This window comes from Hyla sarda, chromosome 11 (genome assembly GCF_029499605.1).
Source record: "Hyla sarda isolate aHylSar1 chromosome 11, aHylSar1.hap1, whole genome shotgun sequence".
Taxonomy (NCBI): Eukaryota; Metazoa; Chordata; class Amphibia; order Anura; family Hylidae; genus Hyla; species Hyla sarda.
Window position 1 is genome coordinate 8,259,120 of NC_079199.1, and position 16,316 is coordinate 8,275,435.

A 16,316-nucleotide genomic window follows, 5' to 3' on the forward strand; every position below is an offset into this window, starting at 1 on the left:
TTTGAGAAGCTGTAGCTTATGTATTTAGCTTACAGACCATTTAGCTTACGGAGCTCCAGATGTTGCAAAACTACAAGTCCCAGCATGTCCGGACAGCCGTTGGCTGTCCGGGCATGCTGGGAGTTGTAGTTTTGCAACATCTGCAGGTCTACAGTTTGGAGACCATTGTCTAGACTTGTATGTAATTTGGCTGCATCCAGAGTCCCATAGGAAAGCTGTACCTAAAGTTTTTTTTTTTTTTATATATCAAACAGATTTGTAAATTACTTCTATTAAAAAATCTTAATCCTTTCAGTACTAATGAGCTGATGAAGTTGAGTTGTTCTTTTCTGTCTAAGTGCTCTCTGATGACACCTGTCTTGGGAACCGCCCAGTTTAGAAGCAAATCCCCATAGCAAACCTCTTCTACTCTGTGCAGTTCCCGAGACAAGCAGAGATGTCAGCAGAGAGCACTGTTGCCAGACAGAAAACAACAACTCAACTTCAGCAGCTGATAATTATAGAAAGGATTAAGATTTTTTAATAGAAGTTACAAATCTGTTTAACTTTTTGTAGCCAGTTGATATAAAAAATAAAATAAAATAAAAGTTTTTTCCTGGAATACCCCTTTAAAATTTTTATGCCAGATCACCGGATAAACCTTTTGAGAAGAGCATCCAAAGTTGCATTGTAAAGTGATCTTCTAGGGGGGGGGGGGGGGGGGTCCTCTCAAAGAAAATGGCCACTATGCCTCATGTACGGTTGAGTGAATATCTGAAATCAGTTCTGGTTAAGGGGGTGGTCTTCTCAAAGGAGCAGCCTTTTAGAGAGGTTTTACTGTATTTAAAGTAGCAGTACTTAGGGCAACCCCTACATTGCTGTGCTGCTTCTGGTTCTTTCATTTCTTCTCACATAATACCTTGCAAAGGCTGCATTCACATCTCGATTTTGCAACCCGTATCCGGTTTTAGGGAAAAAAACGTATGAAACCGTATTGCGGTTGTGTACGTTTTGCATCATTTCCGGTTTTATCCTTTTTTCTCCCGTACACAAAACCATAATCAATTACGTTTTTATGTCCGGGTGAAAGACCGGATACAACCCATATACGTTTTTTTTTATTTTTTTTAAATGGTGGTCTATGGGAACCGTACTGAACCATATGTGCGTACGGTTCCATCCGGTTTTCACAATACGGTTTTGCAGTTTTCACATGCTCAGTGCACGCCGAAAGTTCTTCCCACAAATAGAACAAGAAGAACTTTATTTAACTAAGGACAAACATAAAACCATATCCGTTTTTTTCTCTCAAAAAAACGTATGAAACCATAGGCAACCGGACATCCTTTTTCAAACCGTATACAGTTTAAAACCGAACAGAGGTATATACGGTTGTACACGGTTTGGTCCGGTTTTGAGACATACGTTTTTTTTTTAACAAAAAACCTGATACGGGAACCGTATTGCAAAAATGAGATGTAAATGCAGCCAAAGCCAGGGCATCCTAATCAATTCAGTGCACTTTCACTAGCACTATTTCATGGCATAGCAGTGCGGGGAATGTGCCAAAGAATCGAGGGAAAGGAAGTCCAGGTGTGTGTAGTACTACTGGAAAGCCAGTGCATCAGTAAATCATCAGCCCAGTACAGCGCATCCTATTCAGTCCAGATTTGCTGTATGTGAACATGGCCTAAAGCAGGTTTCCAGGCTGTAAAGAGAATCCTCATTCACTGACCCCAAGCAGAGATCTTTAAAATAGTGAGGAATTTCAAACTAAGATATCAAAAAAGAAATACAAATAAAAAAAAATCTTATCTGAATATTTTATTCTTTTTTCAGTATACGGATCCTGCAGCATCCAGAGGGTTAACCATGGCGGAAAACATAGAGGAGAAGCTCGGTGATCTTGATGTCAGGCCGAAGAATCGCAGTCGCAGCGCGGATCGGAAAGATGGATACGTTTGGAGCGGGAAGAAGCTTTCCTGGTCAAATAAAGGCGGCCACTCGTCTGACGGGGGCGCTGTGCGTGCTGCTGACAAGGCGGAGGGATCTGCGAGGAGCCAAGAGAGGAAGCACAGTTGTTCCTCCATAGAACTCGATCTGGATCGCTCCTGCGGACACAAGCTCTTGGGTCGGTCTTTGAAGCAGAAGCTACAGGACGCTGTAGGTCAATGCTTCCCCATAAAGACGTGCAGCAGCAGCCGACACCAATCTGTATTGTCTTCCAAAAGGAAAATCCATATAAGTGAACTGATGCTGGACAAATGCCCCTTCCCTCCCAAATCAGACCTGGCCTACAGGTGGCACTTTATCAAAAGACACACGGCTCCCGTCAGCCAGCCGCACACCCAGTATGTGGTCAAAGACGCCCCAAAGGTGGAACCTCTAGCCATGGCCGAGGGGGACGAGGACAGTTTATCTGAGGGACGGGCCCAGTCGTGTGAGGTAAATACGGGCGCGGTAGAATCGGTCACCACCAAAGCCTCGAGGGGCAGCAAGGAGGACAGCGATATCGACTCGGACGACGAAATCCTGACTCTTTGTACAAGTTCCCGAAAGAGGAATAAACCCAAATGGGAACCGGACGACGAGATATTTCTGGCCGCCACCCCTCCGAAATATCACACCCAGATAGACTATGTCCATTGCTTGGTTCCAGACCTGTTCCAGATCAATAATAACCCGTGTTACTGGGGGGTGATGGACAGGTACGCAGCCGAGGCCTTGTTGGAAGGAAAGCCGGAAGGGACATTTTTACTCCGGGACTCTGCACAGGAAGACTACTTGTTCTCCGTCAGCTTCCGACGTTACAGCCGCTCCCTCCACGCCAGGATCGAGCAGTGGAACCATAACTTTAGCTTCGACGCCCACGACCCCTGCGTGTTCCACGCCCCCGATGTCACGGGCCTGTTGGAGCATTACAAAGACCCCAGTTCCTGTATGTTCTTCGAGCCCCTTCTCTCCAGCCCATTGCACAGGACATTCCCCTTCACCCTCCAGCACATATGCCGAACCGTCATCTGCAGCGCCACAAACTACGACGGCATCGACGCCCTCCCCGTCCCTTCTTCCATGAAACTCTACCTGAAGGAATATCATTACAAATCCAAAGTGCGGGTCCGCCGCGTCGACCTACCCCAACGGCACCATAAGTGATAACTGGACTTAATAATGTCAATACTTTTTTTTATTTTATTTTTGCGCAATTTTACTCCCCCCCCCCCCTACTCTCATAAAAAAAAGTTTGTGCATTGACATTTTTTTTACTACATAGCTTTAGTATTGTATGTGATGACATTCACTAATGCGGCATAGGCTTACAAGTTATTCTAATGCAGTGTTTCACAACCAGTGTGCCTCCAGCTGTTTTTTTTTCTTTTTTCCAGGCTTTTCATCCTTACTCCAGCTGTTGCAAAACTACAACTCCCAGCATGCCCGGACAGCCTATGGCTGTCCGGGTATGCTGGGAGTTGTAGTTTAGTAACAGCTGGAGTCACTCTGCTTGGGATTTTTCCCAAATTTTTCAGTTTTTTTCCCCCAAGCCTTTCCATCTCTGCTCCAGCTGCTGAAAAACTACAATTCCCAGCATACCCGGACAGCCAATGGCTGTTTGGGCATGCTGAGAGTTGTAGTTTTGTAACAGCTGAAGGCATCCTGGTTGGGATTTTTTCCTAATTTTTCTGTTGTGTCCCCCCCCCCCCCCAAGGCATCGTTGGCTGTCCGGGCATGCTGGGAGTTGTAGTTTTGCAATAGCTGAAGGCACCCTGTTTAGGAAACACTTTTCTAATAAATGACAAGTCGTATAAATAGTGATTGAAGCTTTTTTGTTTGTTACAAAGTTCCAATATAAGATTCCACCACTAGAGGAAGCTTACTGCACACATGTATACATGGAATACAGTTATCTCCCCCTAGTGGCGGCTGCAGGCAGCCAAAAAAACATTATAAAATGAATAGATTTCAGAGCTCTGTATCAGGAAAACAGAGCGCTATTTGTTAAAGCTATAATCGACACATAATATGGATCCTACTAGTGTAAAAGGAAGGACATTGCCTTTTAAGAGCGTGTTCACACCGCCAAAATGGCTGCTGATTCTGCTAAAAATAAAATAAAAACAAACACGAGAAAAAAAGAAATATATAAATAATTTTAAAAAAAAGTGTTGTGTCACTTATATCCAATCCAGGTCTATTCTGCCCAGATTATATGCAGAAACTGAATTACGGGATTTAAAAATAAAAATTTGCAGCAGTATTTTTTCGAATTTTTAGGCCTCGTTCACACAGCGGAATCTGAACAGAATTCTGCAAAATTTAAAGATCCTTATACTCTTGCCAAATGCGGAATTTCCACGGAATTCCGCGTGAACATTCTGCCGTGTGAACGCGGCCTATGAAGGCGGTGCATGTCTGAGCAGTCCTAGCTCCGATGCCTCCTATTTGCAAAATATTCGGCGGACATTACGTAGTGTGAACACGACCTTAAAGGGGTACTCTGGTGGAAAACATTTTTTTTTTTTTAAATCAACTGGTGCCAGAAAGTTTTGTAACACATTTGTATATGATTTGTATCCTTCCAGTACTTTTTAGCAGCTGTATGCTACAGCGGAAATTCTTTTCTTTTTGAATTTCTTTTTTATCTTGTCCACAGTGCTCTCTGCTGACACCTGATGCCCGTATCAGGAACTGTCTAGAGCAGGAGAAAATCCCCATTGCAAACCTATGCTGCTCTGGACAGTTCCTGACACGGACAGAGTTGTCAGCAGAGAGCACTGTGGATAAGACAAAAAAGAAATTCAAACAGAAAAGAATTTCCTCTGTAGCATACAGCTGCTAAAAAGTACTGGAAGGGTAAAGATTTTTTTAATAGAAGTCATTTACAAATCTGTTTAACTTTCCGGCACCAGTTGATTTAAAAAAGAAAAAAAATATTTTCCACTGGAGTACCCCTTTAAAGTATCGACTGCACTCGCTGCAATCTTCAGCACAAAAATAAAATATTCTTTTTTTATCCTGTTTATTATTTTCTGTCTTTGAATTTTGATGCAGCAAAATATTTCAATGAACTAAAAAGCAGAAATGTATTAATATTTGTAATTTGCGGAAGTCAGTGGGGAACATCTGCACCAAAAAAATAAAAAAGTATAAAATTCTTAGGGAGGAGGAAGTTCAGTTTGATGATATTTTAGGGTTGGGAATGTCCTAAATCTCATCCTATAGGGATTTTTTTTCTTACTTTTTGCTCACTGCAGGGTCTAGTAAGATTTGGCAGGGACACAATTCTATTTAAAGGGGTATTCCAGGAAGAAACTTTTTTATATATATATCAACTGGCTCCAGAAAGTTAAACAGATTCGTAAATTACTTCTATTAAAAAATCTTAATCCTTTCAGTACTTATGAGCTTCTGAAGTTAAGGTTGTTCTTTTCTGTCTAAGTGCTCTCTGATGACACGTGTCTCGGGAACCGCCCAGTTTAGAAGCAAATCCCCATAGCAAACCTCTTCTAAACTGGGCGGTTCCAGAGACACGTGTCATCAGAGAGCACTTAGACAGAAAAGAACAACCTTAACTTCAGAAGCTCATAAGTACTGAAAGGATTAAGATTTTTTAGTAGAAGTATTTACAAATCTGTTTAACTTTCTGGAGCCAGTTGATATATATAAAAAAAAGTTTTTTCCTGGATAACCCCTTTAACTGTTTGCTGACATGCCACAATAGTGAATTCCCACATCACATTTATTTATGCCGTTGTTGCACGTTTGGTGCTCGGACGCTCCTTGATTCCTTTGGCGCACTGTCTGCTTGTATGGCACACAGGGTATTACGATAAAGCTCTACACGGGTAGAAGGTGTGATCATGGTGGTCTTTCATTTCAATAAAGGGGGTTATCCTTAACTGTAACCCTCTAGGACAGTGTTTCCTAACCAATGTGCCTCCAAAATGGCAACGAGCACATGTCCACAAAACTCCTCCTTCCCCAGCTTTAGTCACTGCTCTGTTCACTTGCTTGCGCAGTCCGCATCTACTGGACACTTCGTGTAATGCAGGGTTATACTCAAAAATAATCCCAGGGGGTTACAATAACATAATTAATGTTCACATAGATCAGCCCAGTGTTTTCCAACCGGTGTGCCTGCAGCTGTTGCAAAACTACAGCCCCCAGCATGCCCGGACAGCCGAAGGCTGTCCGGGCATGCTGGGAGTTGTAGTTTTGCAAGAGGCACACTGGTTGGAAACACTTCTCTAGGAGTTGTAGGTTTGCAACAGCTGGAGGCACACTGGTTGGGAAACACGATTGGTTAATGTTTGTTGCATGCTGGGAGTTGTAGTCCCACAGCAGTGTTTCCCATGCAGTGTGCTTCCAGCTGTTACAAAACTACAACCCCCAGCATGCCCGGACCAGAAAATAAAACAGATTTGTAAATTTCTTCTATTAAAAAATCTTAATCCTACCAGTACTTATCAGCTGCTGAAGTTCAGTTGCTTTTCTGTCTGACCACAGTGCTCTATGCTGACACCTCTGTCCATGTCAGGAACTGTCCAGAGTAGGAGCAAATCCCCATAGCAAACCTCTCCTGCTCTGGACAGTTCCTGAGACAGATAGAGGTGTCAGCAGAGAGCACTGTGGTCAGACAGAAAAGAACAACTCAACTTCAGCAGCTGATAAGTACTAGTAGGATTAAGATTTTTTAATAGAAATAATTTACAAATCTGTTTAACTTGGGAAACACTCTTCTAATAAATAATAAGTCTTATAAATGGTGGTTGAAGAGTGTTTACAACCAGCGTGCCTGCAGCTATTGCAAAACTACAACCCCCTGCCTTCGGCTGTCCGGGCATGCTGGGAGTTGTGGTTTTGCAACAGCAAGAGGCACACTGGTTGGCAAACACTTCTCTAGGAGTTGTAGGTTTGCAACAGCTGGAGGCACACCGGTTGGGAAACACGATTCGTTAATGTTTGTTTCCTGCTGGGAGTTGTAGTCCCACAGCAGTGTTTCCCATACAGTTTGCTTCCAGTTATTACAAAACTACAACCCCCAGCATGCCCGGACAGCAGGATTTTTTTTTTTTTTTTTTATAATCCACGGATTAAAGAAATATTTTTTTTAACCCTTTAACTGATGGCCTACAACTCCCAGGTCGTTTTTTGTTAATTTGTGTCGATTTTAAATACGGTATAATGAACTCCTTTACCTGATGCCCTACAGTCTTCCCGTAATCCTCTGCTATTAATCGCACATTGGCTACTTTTTGCGCAAATGTTTACATTACCTCTTTTTCTGCCGCTGGCCAGCGATGGGATAAGTGAAGAGTTAACCCTGGTTTTGCCACAGATTGCCTGGATTATTAAAGGGGTATTCCAGGCAAAACCTTTTTTTATATATATATATCAACTGGCTCCGGAAAGTTAAACAGATTTGTAAATTACTTCTATTAAAAAATCTTAATCCTTCCCATAGTTATTAGCTTCTGAAGTTTTCTGTCTAACTGCTCAATGATGATGTCACGTCCCGGGAGCTGTGCATGATGGGAGAATATCCCCATAGGAGCTGCACAGCTCCCGGGACGTGAGTCATCAGAGAACAGTTAGACAGAAAACAACAACTCAACTTCAGAAGCTAATAACTATTGGAAGGATTAAGATTTTTTAATAGAAGTAATTTACAAATCTGTTTAACTTTCCGGAACCAGTTGATATATATATAAAAAAAGTTTTGGACTGGAATACCCCTTTAAGGGCCGTAATGCCCGGTAATGTGACCAGATACATTTGGTGGCCCCTACAGGGTGTTTCGGTCCTGAGCTCCATTGCTGCATTAACAGTGACTTGTGTACAATATGTAGCGTTCGGAAATCGATCAAAATAAAGGACGTTTCGTGTATCCTGATGTGTTTGACTATAGAATTGAGCATTAACTATTGTGTCTATACGCAGCCTGTAATACACTCAGCATAATTGAGAATTACCGATTTTTCGTGAAAATTATTTTTTTTCACAAATTTTTTTTTCCTTTTCACCCTTTTTGGACAAGGTTTCTGTGTCTAATGCCGTGTTTTCCAACCAGTGTGCCTTCAGCTGTTGCAAAACTACAACTCCCAGCATGCCTGCACCATAGGCTGTCTGGGCATGCTGGGAGTTGTAGTTTTGTAACAGTTACAATGGAGATGGGAAAGCCTGGAAAACAAAAAAATACTGAAAAGTTAGGGGGAAAAAAGCTAACAAGGGTGCCTCCAGCTGTTGCATAAGTACAAATTTCAGTATGCCCAGACGGCCTGATTTTTCTGAAAATTTTAAATTTTTCGAAAACGAAAAACAAAAAAAACACAGGATAAATTTTTTTCCAGAAATGTTGCATCCTTAAAGGGGTATTCCAGTGAAAAACAATTATTTTCATATTCAACTGGCTCCAGAAAGTAAAACAGATTTGTAAATTTCTTCTATTAAAAAATCTTAATCCTACCACTACTTATCAGCTGCTGAAGTTAAGTTGTTCTTTTCTGTCTGACAACAGTGCTCTCTGCTGACACCTCTGTCCATGTGAGGAACTGTCCAGAGTAGGAGCAAATGCCCATAGCAAACCTCTTCTGCTCTGGACAGTTCCTGAGACAGATAGAGGTGTCAGCAGAGAGCACTGTGGTCGGACATAAAAGAACAACTCAACTTCAGCAGCTGATAATTACTGGTAGGATTAAGATTTTTTAATAGAAGTCATTTTCAAATCTGTTTAACTTGGGAAACACTCTTCTAATAAATAACAAGTCGTAGAAATGGTGGTTGAAGAGTGTTTCCAACCGGCGTGCCTGCAACTGTTGCCAAACTACAACCCCAGCATGCCCGGACAGCCGAAGGCTGTCCGGACATGCTGGGAGTTGTAGTTTTGCAATAGCAAGAGGTACACTGGTTGGGAAACACTTCCCTAGGAGTTGTAGGTGTGCAACAGCTGGAGGCACACCAGTCCAGAGTAGGAGCACATCCCCATAGTAAACCTATCTTTCTCCGGACAGTTCCTGGACAGACAGAGGTGTCAGCAGAGAGCACTGTTGTCAGACATAAAAGAACAACTTAACTTCAGCAGCTGATAAGTACTGGTAGGATTAAGATTTTTTTTTAATAGAAGTAATTTACAAATCTGTGTAACTTGAGCCAGTTGATATGAAAAAAATAGTTTTTCACTGGTATACCCCTTTAAGCTGGAGGCACTCTGGCTTAGATACATGTCTTAACAGACAGTATCACACTTAATATGCTTGGTCCATTAGACAGGTTCACACATAATTTGGGGATATTTCTCAAAACCTGTGCAGAGGAAAAGTTGCCCAGTTGCCCATAGCAACCAATCAGATCGCTACTTTCATTTTCAAAAAAGGCCTCTAAAAACAAAGCATCGATCTGATTGGTTGCTATGGGCAACTGGGCAACTTTTCCTTTGCACAGAATTTGAGAAATCTCCTCCAATAGACTTAGATACACGACGCAGCAGAAAGTATACCATGTAATAGGCTTGGATACATGGCTTAGGGTGGGTTCACACCACGATTTTGCTTTACGGTTTCAGCAAACGGTTTCATAAAAAAAAAGAGTATGCAACCGTACAGCAAACTGCGCCCATAGACTTCCCATTCAAAACTCTATGCACCATATTGCGTACGGTTGTCTCCGTTTTTGAAACCATACTTTTTTTACTTTTTTTTTTCTGGACAGAAAACCGCGGCCTACCACGGTTTTTGGTCCGGGTGAAAAATCGTATTAAACTGTATATGTTTTTTTTTAAACATGGGAGTCAATGGTAACCGTACAGACCCGTATATGCATCCGGTTTCTCCGCACGGTTTTTGACTTAGCAGAGGTTTTTTTCTTGGAATTTCAATCAAACAAGTGAAACTTTATTCATAATGGAGTGAAAAGTTAAAAAGTATATGTTTTGTTCTTAAAAAAACAAATGCAACCGGACATCATTTTTCAAACCTTATACGGTTTTCAACCGTATACAGATAAAAATTTGTACACGCATTTTGATACAGTTTAGTCCAGTTTTTAATCAAAAACCTGATACGGGAAACTGTATTGCAAAATCGTGGTGTGAACCCGGCCTTACTGGATAGGCTTAGACACTGTGGCCCATCAGACAGTATTATGTGGTAAGGGCTTAGATACATGGATGAGTAGACAGTATTATGTGGAATGGGCTTAGATACATGGATGAGCAGACAGTATTATGTGGAATGGGCTTAGATACATGGATGAGCAGACAGTATTATGTGGAATGGGCTTAGATACATGGATGAGCAGACAGTATTATGTGGAATGGGCTTAGATACATGGATGAGCAGACAGTATTATGTGGAATGGGCTTAGATACATGGATGAGCACCCATAACGTAAAAACGAGGTGTGAATGCAGCCTTATACTGTCTGCTCATCCATGTATCTAAGCCCATTTCGTGTGATACTGTTTGATGGCCAAAGTATCTAAGCAAATCACGTGGGATACTGTCTGTTGAGAAAATTGGGGGAGATTTATCAAAATCTGTGTAAAGGAAAAGTTGCCCAGTCGCCCATAGCAACCAATCAGATCGCTTCTTTCATTATTTACAAGGCCTCATTATCTAAGCCCATTCCACATAATACTGTCTGCTCATCCATGTATCTAAGCCCATTCCACATAATACCGTCTGCTCATCCATGTATCTAAGCCCATTCCACATAATACTGTCTGCTCATCCATGTATCTAAGCCCATTCCACATAATACTGTCTGCTCATCCATGTATCTAAGCCCATTCCACATAATACTGTCTGCTCATCCATGTATCTAAGCCCATTCCACATAATACTGTCTGCTCATCCATGTATCTAAGCCCATTCCACATAATACTGTCTGCTCATCCATGTATCTAAGCCCATTCCACATAATACTGTCTGTTCATCCATGTATCTAAGCCCATTCCACATAATACTGTCTGCTCATCCATGTATCAAAGCCCATTCCACATAATACTGTCTGCTCATCTATGTATCTAAGCCCATTTCGTGTGATACTGTTTGATGGCAACAGTAACGTAAAGGTGTGAATGCAGCCTAACAAATAATAGACTCAAATAACAAGGCTCAGCAGAAAGTATCACACATGACGAGCTTAGATACAGGGGCTCATCAGATGTTGTCTGAGTTGTAGTTTTGCAACAGCTGGAGGCATCCTGATGGAGAAACTACAATTCCCAGCATGCCCGGACAGCCTTCGGCTGTCCGGGCATGTTGGGAGTTGTAGTTTTGCACCAGCTGGAGACACACTGGTAAAAACCTAATTATATTCAAGTATAATATACAGATTTGGGGGACTGGATTGATCCTGCATCTCGTTGCGCCATTTCCAGTTTTATCATCTTTCAGGCTGTTCTGATTAACTTTCTTTTCTATTTAGACCTCGGTGGGAGGACATGACCTTCCATGGGGGGTCACAGATTCCATGTATGAGCAGTCAGTCCTGAATCATCGGCCCCCCTGAGTTCTTGGAGCCCGGACCTATTCATTGAGATGAATGACCCATGGGACACTATAAGCCCCTGGGCACATCACACATAGCTTTACAGTGAGGCGTCCTAAAAGCATTTGGGGGTGTGGGGGGGGGGGGGGGGGGGGCATCGTATAAGGATGTCTTTTGTCTGTATACTATATCCAGGCATGTGAATGTCATAGAGGAGGAACCCCCGCCCCCGTACCCCCACCTCCAACAAAGAACCCGACACCCCCTTATCGCCCCCCCTCTGTGACCCAAAAAAGCAGCTCCCACTTTGCCACAACTAGCCCTTAAAGGGGTACTCCTCTAGAACATAGAAAATATATATTATTATTTTTTTTATTTTTATCAACTGGTGCCAGAAAGTTAAACAGATTTGTAAATTACGTCTATTTAAAAATCTTAATCCTTCCAGTATTTATAAGCTGCTATATGTTGCGCAGGAAGTTCTTTTCTTTTAAAATTTCCTTTCTGTCTGACCACAGTGCTCTCTGCTGACACCTCTGTACATTTTAGGAACTGTTCAGAGTAGGAGCAAATCCCCATAGCAAACCTCTCCTGCCCTGGACAGTTCCTAAAATGTACAGAGGTGTCAGCAGAGAGCACTGTGTTCAGACTGTTCACAAATTTCTGTGGAGCATACAGCAGCTGATAAGTACTGGAAGGATAAAGATTTTTAAATAGAAGTAATTTATTTAACACATTTGAAAAAAAAATAAAAATTTCCTCCAGAGTACCCCTTGAGGAAAGTAGTCAATTTTTAAAAATGGCTAAAAATGGTGTCACCGTGGTGTCTCACCTTACCGGATCATCCGCCACCAGGTCCCACCGGTCTTTGGCAGGACTTTCTGGTCCTTCTTGAAATGAACATGGGACCTATGCAGTCGTAACAAGAAAGTACAGAGACTGTCAGGAGCGGGAACTGCCGGAACAGGAACAGGGAAGGATGTGAGGTAAGTGAGACCTCTTATTATTGTTCACCATTCTGAACTATTAAAAAAAAAAATTATAATTTAAGGCGGATAGACAATTTCTTCAAAGGTTTGCCTCACCATGACCTAAAAAAAACCTTTTGGGACTGTACGACTCCTTTATGGGGGAAATGTATTAGACCTTGTGCAAGGGTCATAGTGGAGCAGTTGTCTAGGGTTCTAAATTCTGAATTTCCGCTTGCAGAATTTCCCCTCAAATTAAAGCCCATAGACTTCTATGGGATTCCGCACTCCCATTCACACTTCTGAATTTCCGCAAGCGGAATTCCGCCTCAGTTTTAAAGCCCATAGACTTCTATGGGAATCCGCACCCCCATTCACATTTCTGAATTTCCGCTTGCGGAATTTCCCCTCAAATTAAAGCCCATAGACTTCTATGGGAATCCGCACCCCCATTCACATTTCTGAATTTCCGCTTGCGGAATTTCCCCTCAAATTAAAGCCCATAGACTTCTATGGGAATCCGCACCCCCATTCACATTTCTGAATTTCCGCTTGCGGAATTTCCCCTCAAATTAAAGCCCATAGACTTCTATGGGATTCCGCACTCCCATTCACACTTCTGAATTTCCGATTGCAAAATTTCCCCTCAAATTAAAGCCCATAGACTTCTATGGGATTCCGCACTCCCATTCACACTTCTGAATTTCCGCAAGCGGAATTCCGCCTCAGTTTTAAAGCCCATAGACTTCTATGGGATTCCGCACTCCCATTCACACTTCTTAATTTCCGATTGCAGAATTTCCCCTCAAATTAAAGCCCATAGACTTCTATGGGAATCCGCACTCCCATTCACACTTCTTAATTTCCGATTGCAGAACTTCCCCTCAAATTAAAGCCCATAGACTTCTATGGGAATCCGCACCCCCATTCACACCTCTGAATTTCCGCTTGCAGAATTTCCCCTCACATTAAAACCCATAGACTTCTATGGGAATCCACACTCCCATTCACACTTCTGAATTTCCGATTGCAGAATTTCCCCTCAAATTAAAGCCCATAGACTTCTATGGGAATCCGCACTCCCATTCACACTTCTTAATTTCCGATTGCAGAATTTCCCCTCAAATTAAAGCCCATAGACTTCTATGGGAATCCGCACTCCCATTCACACTTCTTAATTTCCGATTGCAGAATTTCCCCTCAAATTAAAGCCCATAGACTTCTATGGGAATCCGCACCCCCATTCACACCTCTGAATTTCCGCTTGCAGAATTTCCCCTCACATTAAAACCCATAGACTTCTATGGGAATCCACACTCCCATTCACACTTCTTAATTTCCGATTGCAGAATTTCCCCTCAAATTAAAGCCCATAGACTTCTATGGGATTCCGCACTCCCATTCACACTTCTTAATTTCCGATTGCAGAATTTCCCCTCAAATTTAAGCCCATAGACTTCTATGGGAATCCGCACTCCCATTCACACTTCTTAATTTTCGATTGCAGAATTTCCCCTCAAATTAAAGCCCATAGACTTCTATGGGATTCCGCACTCCCATTCACACTTCTGAATTTCCGCAAGCTGTCAGGGGAGATTCTGGAGGCCACCATACACATTAGAACCTAAGTCGGAGTTCACACATAATACTGAGGTGACGTGAACACTTCCATACAATGCAGTGGTCTCCAAACTGTGGCCCTCCAGATGTTGCAAAACTACAACTCCCAGCATGCCTGAACAGTGGACATATTGCAAAACTACAATTTCCAGCATGCCCACACAGCCAACGTGTTGTAAATCTACAACTCCCAGCATGCCCGGACAGCCAACGGCTGTCCGGGCATGCTGGGAGTTGTAGATTTACAACACGTTGGCTGTGTGGGCATGCTGGGAGTTGTAGTTTTGCAACATCTGGAGGGCCACAGTTTGGAGACCACTGCATTGTATGGAAGTGTTCACGTCACCTCAGTATTATGTGTGAACTCCGCCCAACACCGGAAATACATAACCCGCTCCAGACGAAGTCCCAGGGGTCTCGCGCGCCAAATTGCTCAACGCAGAAATTCTGACACAGATAGGAGAGAAGTTCTGGGAATTTCCTGCAACCCGACCCTGGAAACGAAACCTTACGAATCCGATCTCCTGGGGGCGGGGGAAGGAGCGGAAGCTTTCAGGGAATGGATTTATTGACGATTCAATAGTATTTCCTTCATTTAGACCCAACTCTTGCGGCTTTTAAGGAGGCGGATTCTGTTAAGGACGTTTTAAGCGATCGCGGCCGATACGGGAAATCTGATTTCTGTCTGGCGTCTCCTCTGAGGAGATCGTATTATCCCTGACCTCAAGGGACTTGCGATGCAAGTGGTCACAGCGTGCTGTAGGGCTATGGTCACACTGGGTTTTGTCGCAAAAACGTGTGTAAAAAATATTGCCTATAATTTTTACGCAACTATCTGAGTGTACACGAGCAACAATTATATATATATATATATATATATATATATATATATATATACTTCACCAGATAGATAATCTCTTCAGGAGACTGGGAAAGCTGGGGGAGTACTGAAAGAACTGAGTACTGCATGCCACCCAGCTTTCCCTGTCTGCTGAAGAGAATATTTGTCTGGTAAAGCAGCCATATTAGAGCTCTTCAGGAGACTAGGAAAGCTGGATGGTAGACAGTCGATTGTTCATAGCTCACAGTACTTCCCCACAGGAATGCGCACAGACATTTTTTTTTATTTTTATTTTTTTTGGGGGGGGGGGGGAGGTAAAAATGTGCAGTTCATTTACCTTGGTGTTACTGCCCCCCACAATCCAACCCCCCTATAACTATGGCAAGGACACCTGAGGAGGAGGCATCAAAAGGGCAGGGGCTCAAGCCCCCTTTCTAGTCTATGTATGCACGTCCCAGCTTTCCCAGCCTCCTGAAGAGAATATCTGTCTGGCAAAGTAGAAATAGTGGAGCTCTTTAGTAGACTGGGAAAGCTGGAAAATTTCCGACTTGACAGCGGGTGCCGAAAGAACATGCCGGCACTAGGACTGCTCGGAAATGCGCCATGTCCATAGACGGCAATGCATTTCTGCAAAGGGCGAAATCGGAATTTCCGCGCCGAATGTTTCCACTGGGTCAGCAGAATCCCATTAAAAACGATGGGAGTCTGCTGCAACGGAATTTCTGAGCTGATTTTTTTCCGTATATGAAAACTTTATCCTACATCATGTATTAAAGATTTTCTCTAGATGAGGGCTTCCCAACCAGTGTGCCTCCAGCTGTTGCAAAACTACAACTCCCAGTATGCCAGGACAACAAACGCCAGTGTTTTGCAACCAGAGAGCCTCCAGCTGTTGCAAAACTACAATTCCCAGCATGCCCGGACAGCCGTTGGCTGTCCGGGCATGCTGGGAGTTGTAGTTTTGCAACAGCTGGAGGCACCCTGGTTGAAACACACTGCCCTAGCCCCTCCCATTCTGTAGGGGGCTATCCCGTCTTATTTACCGCCCGCTCTCATATACGTCTGATAAAGCTGCCAGAAACCTTATAACCCGTCCCCAGTGACTTGTTAGACTCCCTCAGTGTTAAACCCACATCTTCTGGACAGAGGCCAGCGCTTCCCTTATAAATGGGATGGTAATGTGATGGCGGGACGGGTCATGTGACTCCACTGACCACCAGCACAACCTTTATTTTATGGGGTTTTTTAAATATGTTAACAAGCGACCGTAAAAAATCTAATGTAATAAAGTAACGGCCCGGGGGGGAACCACAAGGCAGGATTACATTGAGTGCGCTTTTTGTACAATTTTTGCCTTGTCTTCCTAATCCAGCTGTTGCAAAACTACAACTCCCAGCAAGTTTTGTAAAAGCTGGAGGTTT

The 16,316-nt window shown here is 43.0% G+C and overlaps 1 protein-coding gene across 8 annotated transcripts in view; it reads left to right on the top strand.

Moving 5' to 3' along the window:
- SOCS4 (suppressor of cytokine signaling 4) overlaps positions 1-4,099 on the top strand; it is a 41,584-nt gene extending 37,485 nt beyond the window's left edge. For all 8 annotated transcript variants that reach the window (XM_056547081.1, XM_056547084.1, XM_056547082.1 and 5 more), the window contains one exon: positions 1,819-4,099. In XM_056547081.1, the coding sequence (XP_056403056.1) occupies positions 1,819-3,135 (1,317 nt within the window). In that variant the 3' untranslated portion in view covers positions 3,136-4,099. The remainder of the gene's footprint in view (positions 1-1,818) is intronic.
- The last annotated feature ends 12,217 nt before the right edge of the window (positions 4,100-16,316 follow it).